The sequence below is a fragment of the Schistocerca nitens genome, chromosome 2, assembly GCF_023898315.1.
Source record: "Schistocerca nitens isolate TAMUIC-IGC-003100 chromosome 2, iqSchNite1.1, whole genome shotgun sequence".
In the NCBI taxonomy this organism is placed as follows: domain Eukaryota; kingdom Metazoa; phylum Arthropoda; class Insecta; order Orthoptera; family Acrididae; genus Schistocerca; species Schistocerca nitens.
In genome coordinates, this window is record NC_064615.1 from 1,121,402,914 (window position 1) to 1,121,423,796 (window position 20,883).

At 43.1% G+C, this 20,883-nt stretch overlaps 1 protein-coding gene across 1 annotated transcript in view; it reads right to left on the reverse strand.

Annotated features, from left to right (window-relative positions):
• LOC126235593 (dehydrogenase/reductase SDR family member 11-like) overlaps nt 1-20,883 on the reverse strand; it is a 102,817-nt gene that overhangs the window by 69,793 nt on the left and 12,141 nt on the right. The window contains exon 3 of the mRNA XM_049944307.1: nt 10,800-10,962. Within this exon, the coding sequence (XP_049800264.1) occupies nt 10,800-10,962 (163 nt within the window). The remainder of the gene's footprint in view (nt 1-10,799; nt 10,963-20,883) is intronic.

The window sequence follows — 20,883 nt, forward strand, 5'->3', positions numbered from 1 at the left end:
TTCGTAAAATAAATCAACCGTACTGTGCAGATGGAATCTGTTGCCTAATTGAAAAACGACTCAAACAAAAATTATTGAAAAGAGTTCTGTAGGTTAGAAATATTTATAATACCAAAGATATGCGTAACTTTGTGTTACAAAATCAAAGTGGTTGTGCCAAACTTACACTAATGATGCGGCAGGAAATGATTCCATCGTGTAACACTGGTTAAAAATGGATAAAAGTAAGAGGGTAGATTGACAAGCGTTAGCTCGCCCTCTCGGATCAATCCAACGAGTAAAACGATGTTAACTTGGTATGTAGTGTCTCTCTCTCTCTCTCTCTCTCTCTCTCTCACTCACTCACTCACTCTCTCTATTTGTTTAGTCGATTCCCTCTAACCATGACCCCATGAACTAAGGCACGCTAATTTCTTCTGTGCTGCATTTTCTCCTGCAGACGTTCCAGTTTCGAATCAATTACTGCTATAACCCCGTCGATCCATCTCATCCTTGGCCGCCCATTTCTTCTGCCTCCGATCTTGCCCAGTATTACCGCCTTTTCCATCGAATGGTGTCTTCTAGTCATGACCCCAAAGTAGGATTTTTTTTTTTTTTTTTTTTTTTTAGAATTATACCGTCGAAGCAACAGTCTGGTTTTATCTTCTGTATTCGTACTCTTTGCAGTCCATGAAACTCTTAAGAATTTCCTTCCAATACCACAATTCAGAGGTATATATTCCACGCCGTTCAGCCTTCTTGCGACTCAGGTCTTACATCCGTATATCACAATTTACTATAAGGTTTTTTGTTTTAAAGTTACGTCTCTATTCCTTAAAACACTGTCAAAGTTGTACCTCCCCTGTCCTCAAAGCAACAACGGTTTCTTGTTTTGGTGGCTGCATTCACCAACACAGAAAATACCTCCGTTTTTTCTCCTCCCGTATGCCATGCAGTGATACATGCAGTTGCACAATTTTCGTTTTCTTGACGTTCTCCCTCAGACCATCAGGATGCTTAACTCTCTTTCACCTTCTGCAACCAGTATGGTGTCATCTGCATATGTAAGATTACTTATATCAATCTCAGCTAATTGAATTCCAGTTTATTCTTCATCTTGCCCAGCATTCCTCATAGTGTCCACTGTTGAGCCAACTGACTTTGATCCTTTCCTGACGCAAGGTTGAACTCCCCTTGGTAGCGTTGCAGGCATGTGTCATTGTAGGGGCGGGGGTGGGGGGTGGGGGGGGGGGAGGAAGAGGGTGTAGAGACGGAGCAGGGAACAATGGAGGAGAATTATTCTACGGAGGGGGGGGGGGGTTACCAACGAAGATGGGACCAAGATTTATACTGACCCACTCCTGACGAAGGTGCGTCTCTTAACATGATAACATTAAAGGCCGGCAGTATGAATAAGCACCATACACCCTGTACACAAGCAATTGACCAAAATAACTAAAATCTAACATGACATTTTAATTATTCTTCAAAAAAAGTGTTCAGATTTGTGTGAAATCTTATGGGACTTAACTGCTAATGTCATCAGTCCCTAAGCTTACACACTACATTTTGTTGTTGTTGTTGTTGTTGTGGTCTTTAGTCCTGAGACTCGTTTGATGCAGCTCTCCACGCTACTCTATCTTGCGCAAGCTTCTTCATCTCCCAGTACTTACTGCAACCTAAATCCTTCTGAATCTACTTAGTGTATACATCTCTTGGTGTCCCTCTACGATTTTTACCCTCCACGCTGACCTCCAATGCTAAATTTGTGATCCCTTGATGCCTCAAAACATGTCCTACCAACCAGTCCCTTCTTATAGTCAAGTTGTGCCACGAACTCCTCCCCAATTCTATTCAATACCTCCTCATTAGTAATGTGATCTACCCATCTAATCTACAGCATTCTTCTGTAGCACCACATTTCGAAAGCTTGTATTCCCTTCTTGTCCATTCTATTTATCGTCCATGTTTCACTTCCATGCAAGGCTACACTACATACAAATACTTTCAGACACGACTCCTGACACTTAAATCTATACTTTATGTTAACAAATTTCTCTCCTTCAGAAACGCTTTCCTTGCCATTGCCAGTCTACATTTTATATCCTCTCTACTTCGACCATCATCAGTCATTTTGCTTCCCAAATAGCAAAACTCCTTGACTACTTTAAGTGTCTCATTTCCTAATCTAATACCCTCAACATCACCCGACTTAATTCGACTACATTCCATTATCCTCGTTTTGCTTTTGTTGATGTTCATCTTATATCCTCCTTTCAAGACACTATCCATGCCGTTCATCTGCTCTTCCAAGTCCTTCGCTGTCTCTTACAGAATTACAATGTCATCGGCGAACCTCAAAGTTTTTATTTCTTCTCCATGGATTTTATTTCCTTCTCCGAACTTTTCTTTTGTTTCCTTTATTGCTTGCTCAATATACAGATTGAATAACATCGGGGATAGGCTACAACCCCGTCTCACTCCCTTCCCAACCACTGCTTCCCTTTCATACCCCTCGACTCTTATTACTGCCATCTGGTTTCTGTACAAATTGTAAATAGCCTTTTGCTCCCTGTATTTTACCCCTGCCACCTTCAGAATTTGAAAGAGAGTACTCCAATCAACATTGTCAAAAGCCCTCTCTAAGTCTGCAAATGCTAGAAACGTAGGTTTGCCTCTCCTTAATTTATTTTCTAAGATAAGTCGTAGGGTCAGTATTGCCTAACGTGTTCCAACATTTCTACGGAATCTAAACTGATCTTCCCCGAGGTCGGCTTCTACCAGTTTTTCCATTCGTCTGTAAAGACTTCGCGTTAGTATTTTGCAGCTGTGACTTATTAAACTGATAGTTCGGTAATTTTCACATCTGTCAACATCTGCTTTCTTTGGAATTGGAATTATTATATTCTTCTTGAGGTCTGAGGGTATTTCGCCTGTCTCATACATCTTGCTCACCAGATGGTAGAGTTTTGTCAGGACTGGCTCTCGCAAGGCCGTCAGTAGTTGTAATGGAATGTTGTCTACTCTCGGGGTCTTGTTTCTACTCAGGTCATTCAGTGCTCTGTCAAATTTTTCACGCAGTATCGTATCTCCCATTTCATCTTCATCTACATCTTCTTCCATTTCCATAATATTGTCCTCAAGTACATCGCTTTTGTATAGACCTTCTAAATACTCCTACCACCTTTCTGCTTTCCCTTCTTTGCTTAGAACTGGGTTTCCATCTGAGCTCTTGATATTCATACAAGTAGTTCTCTTTTCTCCAAAGGTCTCTTTAATTTTCCTGTAGGCAGTATCTATCTTACCCCCAGTGAGATAAGCCTCTACAGCCTTACATTTGTCCTCTAGCCATCCGTGCTTAGCCACTTTCCACTTCCTGTCGATCTCATTTTTGAGACGTTTGTATTCTTTTTTGCCTGCTTCATTTACTGCATTTTTATATTTTCTCCTTTCATCAATTCAATATTTCTTCTGTTACCCAAGGGTTTCTACTAGCCCTCGTCTTTTTACCTACTTGATCCTCTGCTGCCTTCACTATTTCATCCCTCAGAGCTACCCATTCTTCGTCTACTGTATTTCTTTCCCCCATTCGTAACAATCGTTCCCTTATGCTCTCCCTGAAACTCTGTACAACCTCTGGTTTAGTCAGTTTATCCAGGTCCCATCTCCTTAAATCCCCACCTTTTTGCAGTTTCTTCAGTTTTAATCTACAGTTCATAACCAATAGATTGTGGTCAGAGTCCACATCTGCCCCTGGAAATGTCTTACAATTTAAAACTTGGTTCCTTAATCTCTATCTTACCGTTATATAATCTATATGATACCTTCTAGCATCTCCAGGATTCTTCCATGTGTAAAACTTTCTTTTATGATTCTTGAACCAAGTGTTAGCTATGATTAAGTTATGCTCTGTGCAACATTCTACACCATGGCTTCCTCTTTCATTTATTACCCCCAATCCATATTCACCTACTATGTTTCCTTCTCTCCCTTTTCCTACTCTCGAATTCCAGTCACCCATGACTATTAAATTTTTCGTATCCCTTCACTACCTGAATAATTTCTTTTATCTCATCATACATTTCATCGATTTCTTCATCATCTGCAGAGCTAGTTGGCATATAAACTTGTACTACTGTAGTAGGCGTGGGCTTCGTGCCTATCTTGGCCACAATAATGCGTTCACTATGCTGTTTGTAGTAGCTTACCCGAAATCCTATTTTTTATTCATTATTAAACCTATTTCTGCATTACCCCTATTTGATTTTGTATTTACAACTCTGTATTCATCTGACCAAAAGTCTTGTTCCTCCTGCCACCGAACTTCACTAATTCCCACTATATCTAACTTTAACCTATCCATTTCCCTTTTTAAATTTTCTAACCTACCTGCTCGATTAAGGGATCTGACATTCCACGCTCCGATCCGTAGAACGCCAGTTTTCTTTCTTCTGATAACAAAGTCCTCTTGAGTAGTCCCCGCCCGGAGATCCGAATGGGGGACTATTTTACCTCCTGAATATTTTACCCAAGAGGACGCCATCATCATTTAACCATACAGTAAAGCTGCATGCCCTACACACTACATAATCTAAATTATCCTAAGTACAAACACACACACACCCATGCCCGAGGGAGGACTCGAACCTCCGCCGGGTCCAGCCGCACAGTGTATGACAGCGCCTGAGGCCGCGCGGGATTAGCCGAAGCCACTTCAGCTGAATGTGTAAAACATTAGATGCGCCCAGGAAGATCATAAACGCTAATGCAAACGTTTGTGGAGGATGCAGTGTCTGTCGAACGTTCGCCAAAAGAAGTCCATTCGTAAACGGTCAGCGGAATTGGGAGTTCCAAACTCTACATTACAAAATCATATCACGAATGATTGCAAGCTAAAGGCATTTAAACCTTCGTTCGCAAACGAACTGCATGGTAACGACATCCGAAAAGTCATTAGGCTTGACTGGGTGAATGCTTGATGTCTTAGCAACTCTACCTTCAAGAGACAAATTGTTTTTCTTTGACAAGTGTGCAATATATCGCAGTGCAAGAAACAGAAAGGTTTCTGGAGTAAAGAAAACCAATATTTTTATGACGAACTAGAACACAACCCAACACATGTCCTGACATTGGCTGCAATGTCTGCAACCCACTTGGTAGCTCTAATTTCTTCAACTCTTCTGTGAATCACACTGCTTATGTCACCATGCGACGCGATTGGTTTATTCCGCATCTGCAAGATCGGGAACTGCTCGGGCGTATGTGGTTTCAGCAGGATAGGGCACCAGTCCATTCTGTTATCGCCGTTAGAGAATGCTTCAATGAGATATTTTATTATAAACGGACTGGATGTTGTTCTGTCCATTCGCTTGTACCTTTGGAGTGGCCGCTTCGAAGTTGTGATCTGTCATCCTGTGTGCAATGCGTTTTAAGGGGTTCATCAAATGGAAGGTTTCTGTCACACGTTGCGAGACAGATGTACTTAAGAATTTTGTTCGGCGTACGTTTACTGCCATCATGCCAGAAATTTGGAGGAGAATTTCGCATCTTACATGTAAGAGAATCATACTGTGTTGTGAAAACGGTGGCGTACCCAGACACTCCGGAATAAATAATTAAGAACAGTCACACAACCTCAAAGATGTCCTCTGTCGTGTTGCCATATGAACACAGTGTCAACATCTAAGTATATACGGACACACCATAGGGGGTAATGCGACTCTGTGATCACTCGTTGGTCTTCCGGGTAATCCACGTTCCAAAATTCGAATCTCAATGAAGGCTCGGAAGTTCTGAATTGCCGAGAACATAAAACAAATTTTTTTCCACAAATTATTAGTAAAAAGGATTTTTCTTCACTTGTGAAGATTTCGAATCACACATTAATCATTTGGAATTAACATCGTTCCTCACGTATGCATAAAAATAATATTTGAGCGGGGAAAACATCTTAAAACCTATCACGAGCTCCTAGAATCCATTGCACGCAGAGTCGCCGCTGTATTGCTTTCCAAATGTGGACCAACAGGCTTTTAAGCAATTGATCATTATGTTTTTTCTCATCAGTGTGTATAAAATACGTGATATACAGGGTGGTCCCGAATTCATGGTACAAACTTTAATGGTAGGTACAGGACATTGTAACAAGGATTTATTGTATAGGAATGTATAGTCGCAGGTGACGCGGTGAGGCGTAAACAGGGGAAAGAGAAATGGAGTGATCGGTTGGTGTCACTGCCGGTAGAGGGCAGTAGATGAACATGATGTATCGCAGTAGGGACAAGCGCCATTCACAATTGTGCTGCCGTAGACGATGGGTGACTTTACGTATGCAGAAAAAGCAGACATGCATTACATGTACGGCCGTGCAAATGGTAACGCCAGAGCTGCGTTACGAATGTATCGCGCGGAGTATCCTAATCGACGAATGCCGGATCATAGAATTTTTCAACGGTTACATCGTCAACTTTGTGAAACAGGTACGTTCGACGTCAACAGACATGACGCTGGTCGATTAAGAGCTGTACGCACTCCACGACTGGAAGAACGCATCTTGAACATAGTGGCTGATAGACCCGAGTCAAGCACAAGAACTGTTGCGCGTGACGTACATGTGAGTCATCAGACTGTATGCAGAGTGTTAAATGAAAATCGCTTACACCCCTTCCATTTTCAAAAAGTACAAGCATTGAATCCGGCAGATTATCCTCTTCGCGTGAACTTCTGCCAGTGGTTGTTGCAGCAATGTGCGTTGCAGCCGGATTTCGTAGGTCATGTGCTATTTACAGATGAAGCGACATTTTCACGCGAGGGTGTCTTTAATGCGCACAATTCCCATGTGTGGGCAACAGATAATCCACATGCAACGCGTCCACATACGTATCAACAACGTTTCGGTATTAATGTGTGGGCTGGTATTGTGAACGACTTTTTGATTGGGCCATACTTACTACCCACGCGACTCTGTGGCGAAAGCTATCTTATTTTTCTGCAAGAAGTGTTACCAGAACTGCTGCAAGATGTTCCGCTCGCCATTCGTAACCGCATGTGGTTTCAGCACGATGGAGCGCCAGCACACTTCAGCACTGCTGTACGGAATTACCTGAATGCCACGTTTGGTGCTAGATGGATTGGGCGTGGTGGACCAGTCCCTTGGCCACCCCGATCTCCTGATTTCTCTTGCCTCGATTACTTTTTATGGGGACATCTTAAGAGCCTTGTTTATGAGACTCCAGTTGACTCAGATGAGGATCTCGTTGCTCGCATATCTGTAGCTGCTGCAGGTGTGCGTGAAATACCAGGCATCTTTGAACGTGTACGCCAATCGCTGCACCGACGCTGTCAAGCATGTATCGCTCATGGTGGACGCAATTTTGAACACTTACTGTAAACATGACACTTGTCAACAACGATTTCAATAAAATCTTTCGTTTTCCTTTCGGCCGTTATTTCCCCTGTTTACGCCTCACCGCGTCACCTGGGACTATACATTCCTATACAATATATCCTTGTTACAATGTCCTGCACCTACCATTAAAGTTTGTACCATGAATTCGGGACCACCCTGTATTTTAATAAGATTTTACCATTTGTTGAATGGCCGTTTATTCTGGCTATAGTAACGCATTATAAATCTGTGTCGCCTACCAGGATAACTGTCTAGGCCTGTACAGCACACGCCTTGGAGACTCATTCAAACCCCAGACAGGTCAGCCCAATGTTGCGCCGCTACTTCCGCTGTTAATGAACGGACGACAGCCTTCAGTGACATCAAATGTATTCGCAGTTGCGATTATGGGCAACCATCAGCTGTATAATGGAAAGATTGTAACTGTCGTACAGAAATTACTACAGACCAGAACGAAACAGACTAGCAGATGGGCGTTATCTGAAGCTAATTCCACAGATTCGAGCTACAGTTACTGAAAATGTCAGCCTGTAGCCCAGTTGGAGGGAGTGCCTGCTTATATGTATATAGGACAAAATGAAGCCTCCCTCGTGTGTGTGTGTGTGTGTGTGTGTGTGTGTGTGTGTGTGTGAGAGAGAGAGAGAGATTCCTCCTGCTTATTTTTCATTCAAATTCCATGAGCTGTGAACAACAGCTAAGTGTCCTATCGCTAGTCCCAACAACTGGTTTATCTCGCAGTGTGTTTGCCGTTTCAACATGGCGTTGCCTTATCTGCCCGCTTGTGAACGCCTAATACTATTAGTTTGCTTTGGCTACGTGGTCTATAGCTGAGCTCATGATATGGCTTACCACCACACACTGTCTTTGCTATTTCATCATGGAACTGTTTCATCTGCCATCTTGGAACGTCGTAGACGGCTGGTTTGCTTTCGGCACTTTCCCAGAGTAGCTTATGATTCTTTTCTTTGTTGTATCTGCTGCCTCTTTTCCTCTTTCATTGACTAAGCGCATCAAACTTAGTGAACTGAACGATGCTTTATCGAAAATTGTATCAATAATATGTGACAACTTTGCTTCTTATGCTACACGCAGTTTGTACAACAAAAATGAACAGTGGTGGCTTCTGTGAGGGCGCGCTCGCACGCGATCGTACTGGCGCCACTTCTGCGCCATCGATTCTGGCCCTAGTCGTATCATCTTTGCTTGGTTGTGTGTTACCTCTAGGGCTGTGTAGTAAGGAGTGGTGTATGGAAGACGGATCTGGACGGGTGTGCCTGATTACCCGGCGTAATGACCGATGCAGAGAGTTGAAACCTTTGACCGTTAGTCTGTAGGTGCCCTCCTTTACTTGCAGCGTTTACCGTTGCTTCGGGTGAGCTGAGAGGGCAAAAAGCGGCTCTCGTCGCATGTATCCTGGTTACGAAATGCATCAGATAATTGTGGTGGGCTAAATACGCCGAGGTGTACTGAACCTCTTGTTAGCAGCTACGAGCAGGAGGGCAGTATTATCCAGTGCCTACTTGAAGTCCTGAAGCTATTGACCTCCTTCGCATTTATGTGAAATCATGTACGAAGACTATTCAGTAACTGCTCTACTTAAAGACTGTTAATTCTCTTACGGTGCTAGCTGGCCAGGTATCCTGTTCTTTTATGCCTTTCAGTAACACCTTTTGGACCTGTGTGTATCAGTCTGCAGGTTTCTTTACGCGCCAAGCTAGTATTTTGCAATGGTAATCTGGTACCTGAAGTCACTGTTATCATTATTTGATACTACTGGGTTTGATTTTTGTTTGTTGCAGACGTTATGGCCTTCTTTCAAATGACTTTGTACATTTTTCCTTGTTATTTCTAGGAAGGTTAACTTGCAATGTTTATGAGCAGGGTGCTCCTGTGCTGAAGTTTTAATAGTTGGTATCCTTGCGAATAATTTTAATTGTGCGTTTAAATACGACTGTGTATATTAATTTCTGTCAAACGTGTCTGCTGTTTGACGTTTGGTACATGTCGACAGCTTTGTATAGGCAGCGGTTGACGCATTGCTGTTCTGCTGGTCCGATGCAGGAACGCGTCTTCCTTCTGCTTCGGTGGCTTTCCCGTCAACGCACGAGGCGTAGGTGTTGGCAGGTCACTCACGCTTCTGCGGATTTCTCATTTCAACCTCAAGCTGAGCAGTTTATTGCCATTCTTTTGGTATCATGCTTTGGTAATTTTGAGAAAGTAATTTTGTCAGTGTTTCTGTTATTGTAAGATCATTGTAATTCACATGGTTCAAATGGCTCTGAGCACTATGCGACTTAACCAACATTATATGTACTTGTGACCAATGTTTGCCTCGGAGCAGGTCTCGAGCTTACTGTTGCAGTGGAGAAATGGTTCAAATGGCTCTGAGCACTATGGGACTTAACTGCTGAGGTCATCAGTCCCCTAGACTTAAACTCTACTTAAACCTAACTATGGACATCAAACACATCCATGCCCGAGACCGAATTTGAACCTGCTACCGTAGCGGTCGCGTGGTTGCTGACTGTAGCGTCTAAAACCGTTCGGCCACCCCGGCCGGCTGCAGTGGAGATGTACGCATTTTGACGTCCTATACTTGTCGTTTGCTGTACTTAAATTCAACTTCTGTTGTAGGGGTTAGCCCACAGTTGTGCTGCTAGACGCGCAGACGCAGCCCTGCCGCCCGTTTGTTTCATCAATTGTTTCTAATCGGTGCGTGTGAATTCCCAAGGAACCAAACTGCTTAGGTCATCGGCCCCTAGACTTAAACTCTACTTAAACTAACTTACGCTAAGAACAACACACACACCCATGCCCGAGGGAGGACTCGAACCGCCGGCGGGAGGGGTCGCGCACTCCGTGACATGACGCCTCAAACCGCGCGGCCACTCCACGCGACTTTGAAATCGGGCCATCACAGTGTTGCATGGTTGACATGTTCTTAGAGTACCACTTGTAATTTTACGTGTAGTGCAAATCTCATTATGCATTGCGATATTACTTTAAAAACCTCAGTTATCTGTATTAATTTAACGAGATTCGTGGTAACTGTTAGTTGGCTTATGACAGAATTGCTATTATTTTTTTGTTTTTATTTATTTTTTTATTTATTTATTTTTGAGGTGAATGATAAATGACGCATGGAGTTGGCCCACCATTGCACATGTTTTCCTTAAGTTAATCCCGATCCTTGCTCTGAGTCTCAAACATATCACACGACATGAACAAGACATCCAGCGTGGCCAGAGAGAAACAAGAGAAACAGTAAGCGTACAAGAAGCCTTTTCAGCACCGGTTCTGTGCGTAATTTACCACCTGTCCAAATAAACCGTAAATCTCTTTCAAGATTCTTTGCAGCATCATGACGTCTCAAGGTTCTTACTTGAATGGAGACGAACTGTGGCTCACTTACTTGTTGGAAGGTTCTCTCTGCAAACGCCGGCGCTGTTGATAAGAACATCGACCCCTCCTAAATTCTCGTTGATCCATTTGAAGGCGCGTAGAACATTGTCCTCGCAGCTGACGTCACATTGCAACGGATAGAGCGTACCCGGAGCGTCCTTCAGTTCTCGAGCCTGCAAGAAATAAACGATAGATTTGTCGAATCTGCACGAGACAGAAGAAAAAAAAAATCATTAGGAGATAGATCAAGTGTGCCATTTAACAAACTTCCATTCTACACAAGTGAGTGTCGTAACTACATGAACAAAGAAGCTGTTGCCAAGAAGGATGATAATATTTTTGTTTCTCTCCCCAGACCCTCGGAATTCGCGAAGACAGGTAGCCTCACTTAACTTGATAATGTGTAAAGAAACTTAACATAGTCAGTCAATGTTAAGCTTTTACCACTGACTAATCGAATTAAAGCACCAAACAGGTAACAACCAAAAACTTACAGTTTCATAATTCTTCAAAGAACTTAAAGCAAATCAGTATGAGAAATAAACAATTTTTAGGACTTCAGTTGGTGTTGTGTTCACTGTTGTACTTAGTGCACCAGAAACTAAAAGACAAGCTCTTCAACTGAACAGTAACCACAGTTCAGATAGGATATCTCGCCGGCAGCTAAGACCGAACGGTTCTAGGCGCTTCATTCAGGATCTGCGCGACCGCTATGGTCGCAGGTTCGAATCCTGCCTCGGGCATGGATGTGTGTGATGTCCTTAGGTTAGTTAGGTTTAAGTAGTTTTCAGTTCTAGGCGCCTGATGACCTCAGATGTTAAGTGCCAGTCCTCAGAGCCATTTGAACCATTTTTCAAATAGGATATCGACTATGTCAGGTGTGTCGCTCTACTGGAAGCCACATGGCCTGCTCTTAATCTATTGATGGAAATCTTCCGCTTTGGACTAGAATTGTGGGGAAACAAGGGTGATATGGTATGTGCTGTTCGATACTCCGGCCCCAGGTACTCTGAAGCTGATGTCGCAACATAACGACTCTCTTTCAGGAATCTATTCATAACCGTCCATAAAAGGAAGACGTATGGACAACTTATTACAAAATATAACAACGTAGCAACATATCAGTATCACGTGCAGTTCCTGATCTTGTTCTGTTCATTGTGAATGCATTATAAAAGAAAGACAGACACAGCTATAACACAAAAACAGACATAAAGCGAAGTAGCAACGGAAGTAATGGTGGGTTCTTCACTGAGGGACACCGCTAATAAAGATGGACTAAATTTCATGACACTATAACCTTTTCCGTCGAACAATGAAAACTGGTTAACCCAACCTAGCTACATCTACTGTTTACAACTACAATGATGGGAAAACTCGCAATATCAAAAAGTGATTAATGTAGAGTAATGAAATTTACGGAATAAATTTGTCTAGTTAACATATTTAATTGATTAACATTACGAGGTCATAGGCTAATGTAAGCGCGAGATAAACCATTCTAAATGTGAAATTTTTGTACATTAAGAACCCGTGTAGCCACCAGACTGTCGAATGCAAGCATGCGAACGCGCATCCATTGTGTTACACAGGTGCCGGACGTCGGTTTGTGGGAAAGAGTTCAATGCCTACTGCACTTGGTCGGTCAATAAGGGGCGGTTAATCCTGTTAGTGGATGACTCTGGAGTTGTTGTTCGATGACGTCCCATATGTGCTCGATTGGAGACAGATTTGCTGCTCGAATTGGACAAGGCAACATGTCGAGTCTTTGCAGAGCACGTAAGAGTAAAACAGCGGTATGTGGGCGAATATTATCCTGTTGGAAAACAACCCTGGTCTGTTATTCATGAATGGCGGCACAACAAGTCGAATCACATGACTGACGTACAAATTTGCACCCAGGATGCGTGGGCTGTTCACGAGAGAGCTCTTGCTGTCGTACGAAATATCACCCCACACCATAACTCCAAGTATAGGTCCATGTGTCAAGCATGCAGACAGGATGGTTGCAGGCCTTCAGCTGGATTCCTTCTTACCAACACACTAAGGCAGAACCAACATTCATCAGAAAACACAACAGACCTCCACTCAGCCCTCCAACGAGCTCTCGCTTGATACCACTGAATTCGCAAACGGCAGTAGTTTAGGGTCAGTGGAATTCACGCTATAAAATGTCTGGCTCGGAGCTGTCCTTGGGGTAATCCATTTGTAACGGTTTGTTGTGTCATCGTGGTTCAAACTGCTGCTCAACTGACTGCTGAAGATGCAGTGCGATGTGTCGGAGCCATACTCCCAAACAGATGGTGTTCCCTCTCGGTAGTGCCCCGTGGTCGTCCAGAGCCCGGTCTTCTTGCGACCGTACATTCCCGTAACCACCGCTCCCAGCAGTAATGTGCTGTGGTTATATCCCTGCAAGTCCTTCTGCAGTATTGCAGAAAGAACCTCCAGCTTCTCGTAGTCCTGTTACAGGACCTCGTTCAAACTCAGTGAGGTGTTGATAATGGCGTCTTTGTCCCTGTAAGGGCAACGTTCACTAACATCAACTCACCACGTATAATCTCAAAGGTATGACCGCACGTATTTGAAGCCAACCCATTTTGGCTTCTCATAATGGAACTACTAGCGCAAATCTCAAGTGACAAGGGCGAAATGTGAACCGACATCATCTTTAATATGAAGACACACGCTTACCATCTTTCGTTTACGTCGCAAACTCTTTGGTGTTGAGATTTCCGTCAGTATATAGGACCACCTCTTCATCTGAGTAATAATCGCAATTTGGATAGGATTTTAATTATATCCGTTTTATTGGAATCCAAGTGGGTGCTCTTAACCTATTAATGGTGAAAATTTTCTTCCCCTTCAGACTAGAATCTTGGGGAAGCAGGGCTGTTGTGATACGTGCTAATAGATAGTTCTGTACCCAGATTCGTTGAAGCTGATGTCGCAACATAACGTTCACCATTCTGCCGTTGTCTCAGCTAACTGCAGTTGGTATTTGTCATAGTGAAGATGAAATATTAAAGTCTGTACCAGTTGTTGCTCCTGTCGGGCAATCAGAGCAGCGCGATATTCACTGAGTCTTCGATTTATGGAGTTCTTACGATGTAGCAAGATATCTTAGGAGGTCCTGCGCTAGATAGTTCGCAGTTCCTTCTCCAAACAGACCTGGCAACGGGCAAGAGAGTAATTATGGAATCGGTACATATCAAGAGTCTGCCGACTTATTTCATATTGTATGATCTGTCAGAAAGCAAGTAACATAGGTGTTAGCACGAATTTTTCTGTGGTCCGCAAACTGAAGCGGCTCATATTTATCTTTGCAAAGTACACAGCTTCTGCAAGGATGCTTCATGTCGTCGAGCCACCTGTGAAAAACTTTTTACCAGGCTTTCCAAAAGCAGTATCATTTGGGCATGGTTGAGTCTCAAGTCGCTTGTGGATATCGCCGCTTTGCTGACTTCATTATCTTGTACTGAATAACGAACGCGAACTGGGATGTCTATTGCTTGACATCAAATTACCCCAGTTCAGGGTATATTCATATTGGATATATGTATACCACGAACGTGCAGTAAGAGACTATGTAAAGCCCGAGCATGTTGCTATGAACTGGAGCCAAGTGGACTGTCCAAAGCAGAAACTTCATCAGTTCGGTGCAGGGCTTTCCTGAAGAATCCACGAGCTACGGAGACTCGTACAGTTACCCCAGTGTCCACCAAAGACCAGAAGCGGCCAAGAGGGAAGAGAGGGCGTGTGGAACACATTTTGTTGGATGTGACTCGAAATTACCCAACATCTCCACGCAAAATTTAGTAATCTGTAAACCCAATAACTGAAACCGTTATAATATCAAATACGGGACGTGAGGTTCTAGAAGTGCTGGTTGTCATCTGCCGGAGTGAGAGCTTTAGATAACTTTCAAATAACACTAGAATCTCCGTTCAACAGTAAAGGGAATGTATATCGCAAAGTTGGGACAGAAACTCTCCTCGTGGTTGGGTGCGCAAAATTATTAGGCTAGGTGAAATGCAAATCCAACGTAACTGCTAGTACACACAGATGAAAGTAACTAACGGTGGTCCAGTTAGCCTGATAACTGCATGCTTGCACATGGTGTCAGAATTAGACGCGCCGTTCTTAATGTCATTCAGTATAGCCTAAATTGAATTACACGGATGCAGCTCAACTATACATTAGCAGAAAGGGGCTGCTTTCATACAGCTAGTACAAACCGGAAATGTTCACTTACATTATCGACTGTGAGAACAAGCATTCTTGTAAAGTAATGTTAAACCGCTTATCAGATAACTGCTCCGAAAAACTAGTTTCACAACAATCACGTGAGAGATACAGTTTAGCGCTGCTGACAACAAGTAAAGTAGATAATCCTGAGTCCATCGACAAAGAGATAGTGATTGGTGAACATGGTTAGCAATATTAGTCACCAAGAGAAAACATTTATAAAGAAATCAAGGGGATCATTCGCAAATACTGGAACCGATAGACAATTCCACGTAAAAGACGCAATAGAACACTTACTCCAAATTCCATAATCATAGACGAGTTGTGGCTGATGTTCAAACTCACTATAGATCTCTATGCAACTAATAAAAATACGATGATGCCCTGTTTTGGTTAAATAGTAAGCCTACATTTTGAAATTGGTGCAAATTGAATTTTGTTACACCCTTGCTAAGGAACAAATACAGTATCATTTAGTACTGTCTCTGACTCATTGGCTCTCCATGTTCTTGCACTGTTTTGCATGATACAGTCGTAGGTCTTCTCATTAGTTGTCAGTTCCCGTCAAAGTTTACAGTATACTGATCACGTAGACTCTACCGATAAGATGTTTCGGTTTGGAGGGAAATGATCGATTCAGTAATTCAATTTTCAGTAACTGCACAGCTCACTCTTGTTTTCACATCATGCAGGGGCTCTTGACGTAATTGCTGAAAATTTAACAGAACTTCATGGCCGGTTATTCTTAGAGTTCATGTTTCCAACCTATTAGTCACGTGGAATGTAACGCTGTTAATAGTCCAAGTAAGAAATGTTATTTCCAGCGCATGACATACATTGTCCCTCCTAATTTCTCTCCGATAAACTACCGTAGTTAAACTGTAAGGTCATAAAACAAAACATCGGTTCTTTGTAACACAAATGTTACATAGCTTACCAGAGATGTATGAAGCCTGCTTTTTACGAAGTTCAAGCCCGATTACGGTTTGGAAATTGTAGTATATTCCTAACAGTCCTATAAAATGATCGTCGGCAGCTGAAAATGCATACGAAGAAACAGCGACATCTTACGAAGAAACAAACACCACTATCAGTATCCAGAGGAGATGTAACAGTCTTATCGCAGCTTATCACTGCTCCTTGTAACGTTCTTCTTGCAAACTGAAGTCATGGCCCAGTCAATGTTAGGTTGTACTGCTCACGTGCAGGATGCTATGATCGTTTCACCTTGAGACCACCTCTTTCCACTATTCAGGTGTTCATATGTAGCATCAGTCTACTTTCCTCCAGAACACACAGTTTCATTGATTTCGGTCTGTGCACGTTTCATGGTATTCATTCGTAATATTTCGTAATACTTCTAGGTTTCGCAATTTTACATATTCCATATAGGTAAGAAAAGGGGGTCGCTACACTTTCACCTCCGTAATTACAACTACTTTTCAAGATCATCCAACCACCCGCTTCCCCCATCCGAAATATAAACACATGGATCATTGTATATAGGAGATGTATTAGGATTTTTGGTATGTTAGCGATTACTAAATGTTTTTGTACTAAATCTGTAGTACCTTTTGCATATACGTTCACACCAAGAAAATAACTCAGTCCTTATTTTTGTTAGGTGTAGTTTCAATAATTCCCAATTTAATTTTTAGCCTATAACTTAGATCTGCATCTTCATCATCTATTTCTTTCTCCAGCATGTAACTTGACAAACACAGAGAAGTACTTTCTGGAATTCTAATACATACCAAATTTTCTTCCTGTAAAATACTTATTCGGCGGTTTCAAGTATTAGTTCCGTTTCTTTCTGCAGTTCCTCTAGGCGAGAGGATTCGAAGATTTTAATTATTCCTCTTATTTTTTCCACTATGCTTTTGGTAATGCATACTACATCTTCCAGTGTGTGTGCCGGCATCTCCTCGGCTCCACATTCTTGGGGGAATTCAGTATAGAACTTCAGTGGTAGGACAACCTTCCTTCTGGAGCACATTAACTGATATCAAATTGATATGCAAATTAATTAAGTCGTGACAGTTGACTTATTTATGACATAAACCTATTGTTCTGCTAGGTGGTTTTTCATGTAATCTCTCCCCCTTCCCCACCCTCTCCCTATTGTTCTGTTCATTGCTTTATGGAGGCTGATTTATGACTCCCTGAGCGTAATTCATCCTTCTGAGAAATCTCTCACACCTCCCCCTCCTCGTCCTCCACCCCTCCAGGAAATCCCCTCAGTTATCGAAAGTGTATGTTTCCTAACTAAGGGATTAATAAATTAAATTGAACAGTTAATTAACCTCTCCTCCTCTGGGAAAACTACCAGCTACCTTTGCCTCCCCCAGATCCATTCGCCTCCCCCATCTGGAATTAGGAGAAAAAGACTTAGTTGATTGTCCACTTGACAGGAATCGATTGGGGCGTATCGAATATTTTTAAATAATTTATGGCAGGCAAGGGAGTATGTGTAATATAGTCATTTATTCCTTTAAAGAATCTGTCAGGAAATTTACTGTAGTGTATGTAATACTGGTTCTTTAAACAGTTTCTGGATGACAAGGCAGTATGGAATTTTTAAACATTTAAGGCGCTACTTTATTGTGGTCATACATTGAATACTGTCATGAAACACTCATCACACATAGGGGCAGATTGTCCTGAACATTTACGGCGAAAAAGCTCTCGATCACGTCACTGAATGCGGGACCAATCTCACTGCACAGTGCGTGCCACAAGTCAGGGATCGTCGCAACTTTAAGACCGCACTAATCCTCTGCAAACAAAGAATCAGGCAGTGGCATCCCTTGATACCAGACTCATTTCTTGCCTCTCTCTCCCCCCCCCCCCCTACCTCTCTCTCTCCCACAGCATCTGTTTCAAGTAATTACTTTCTGTTTGTGTGAACTAAAATATGCAAGCACACACAGACCAAAATGTCCTCCCCCGACCACATCTCATCCATCCCTCGATGGCCCCCACACCTACCTGGCGCTGGTGGTCGCTATATCTACTTGTCCTGACACTTCGATAGCCAGGGAAACCGGTAACAGATGGAACAAAGGCATTTGAGACGGAGTTGTTAGTGTGTGTTCTGTGCCGCACTAATCCCTTCTTTCTCCTGAAAAGACTAGTGGATACCCGGGAAACACCCAGCTGTGGATTTCTTGGAAGTATTCCCTTACTCTACTGGATTGATTTTCTAATTAATTAAATCAATACCATTCGTGTGCTACCAGTTTTACCTTGTACCCGATTGGTGGATACTAGGAATGCTACATTTGGTGCGATTCGACCCCATAAGTGCCCGGTTTCCAAACTCTCCTGGAGTTTTCTTCCCTTGCCTCCTGTTGGTGGATACTGGGACAGTTGGGTCATTTGGTAGGAAATCCACTACACTGGAGGTAGCCGAAAATTTCAAATTTCTGCTGAATTGCGTGCTACGACCTTAAACAATGTGTGGAGGGGTTCAATCGTTATGTATGCTCATAATACCACTATCAGGAACAATAAATTTTTCAATCGGGAATTTGATGATGTGGTTGGGTTTTTGAAGTGCTCGACAAACCCTAAGTTGGTTTTCTCAGCTACAGCGAGATGAAGAAGGAGAAGGAACGGTCTACCATGTGGCAGTACAGTAACAACAACGAATACCATCTTTCCACTGCAAGACAGAGTCCACTTGACGCTACTGAGGAGCAGTATATATCACGTAGTTAAACAGTGTTCCATTCTGCAGTAGTAGTTACCACGGTTAGGTGCCGGAGATTGCTGGAACAGTAGCAGATCCGACGCTCTCACTTCGGGAAGTCCACATGCAGCGCCCCAGGCCAGAAATCGCGCAGCACTGGTTGCCGCCGTGTACGCGCGACTCAGCGATCGCGCCATGTCAGCAGCCTCACTAGGCCTATCACACAGAAGTGCCCAGCTGTGGAGGCGTCTGGGGACGATTGGAAAGGCAGAAATTTGGAATTTATCGATACCTCCAGCGCCACTTGTTAGTGATTGATATTGAATCTTTTCAAATATAAACCTAAAAATGGTATAATACTCACAATGAATGTGATCATGAAGGCTGCCCAACACAAACTGAGTATTAGTTGGCTATCCACCCACCTAGAGGGTGACACGGTTTACCCCAGCTGACTGTTAGTGAGGCTTAGCGATGATTTGCACGTTAATACAGAAACGTCAATTCATTCTGACCACTGGCTACCTCTGCAAAACACCCAGACTTCAGGCAGAGTCGTCCTAAGAGGCCAGCCACGTGTTTATTAGTGGAATTACAATTAAATATTACGATGACATTTGACAATGAACAAAGTATTGGAAATGGCTCCTGTTGTCGGCTTTGGCTCTGGAAATATGAGTGTCTATACAATTCTTATGAGTCGAAATAATTTCCCACATATAATCTTTCATCCCCTTTATGGCAATCAAAGCATTTAAATCGAAATTTTCCGAATCAGTTCTACACCTCCCTTACAACCAGACTTAGTTTCTTTCGTTGGACATGTCGGAACACTGACCACAGTACTGTTACACTCTAAAACATACACATCTGTGATTGTAGTTTACATGTAGTTTACATGTGTACATGTGTGGTGCGAATGTGAACATCAGAAAAAATTATTTGATGTGCACATTCGCACCAGCCGGCTGTCATTTCGCACTGCACAGTAGCAAACAACCCCTCCCCCCCCACCTCCCACCCCCACCCCCCCCCCCTCGCCCCTTCGCCACATTATCGTTATCACATACCTTATGTGGAATAAAGGGGCTAGTTACAATTAAATAAGTCCTCGTAACTTTTTTATAAGGGGCATTCAAATGAAACCCGGTCACTTGTGTAAAGAAACGGTAACGATTTTATTAACTCAAAAATGTAGTTATACACAGCACACATACTCAAAAATAGTCGCCAAAGCTATTGGCACATTTATCCCATTCGATTACACCCTTGAAGAAGCTGTCGGATCCAGGCCTGGACCCAGTCACGTATTTCGTCGTCCGTTGCGAATCGATGTCCGCGAATAGCTTGTTTTAGAGGTCCAGACACATGAAAGCCACACCGTGAAAGGTCGGGACTGTAAGGAGGAGGATCAAGCGTTTCCCACCGAAACTGCTGCCATGTCGTCTTCACCGCATTGGCCGTGTGTGGGCGGGCATTATCGTGCTGGAGGATAAACGCCATTGGAAAACATGCGTTTCGACTAAATGTTTCGTCTAAGATTCTATAAAGTGGATTGATAATGCTGGGCATTGATGGTAGTTCGCTGTTCCAGGAACTCGACAAGCAGTAAGCCCTTGTGGTCACACAAGGACATCATGACCTTACCAGAACTGTTGTTCACGGCCTTTGATTTCTTTGGAGGTGCTTGCTCTGACGCTTTCCGGTTCAAAGTGGTGACACCATGTTTCGTCACCTGTGACAATACGCGAAAGAAAGCCGTGTTTCGTATATTGATAACGTTACAGATGACTCAAAGACAGCGCCATTCCAGTACTGCACTGTTCGGCGGTCACTTGGTGGGGAACCCACTGCGCACAGATTTTTGGAAAGTTCAAGTGTTGATGCATTATGCCGTGGGCGGTGCCCACACTAATACCCAGTGACCGATAGAGCTCGTCCACGGTGATTCTGCAGTTGTCCAAGAACAAAGCATTCACTTCCGCAACCGTTTCCGGTGTGATGACACGGTGAGCCTGTCCAAGAGGAGCGTCGTCTTCCAGTGACTCGCGCCACTCAAGGAATCGTTTGCGCCGTTCCACGACACTTGAACGACTCATCTTACACAGCCTTCATTTGTCGATACATTTCGTAGTGGACGATAACGTTTGTGACCACC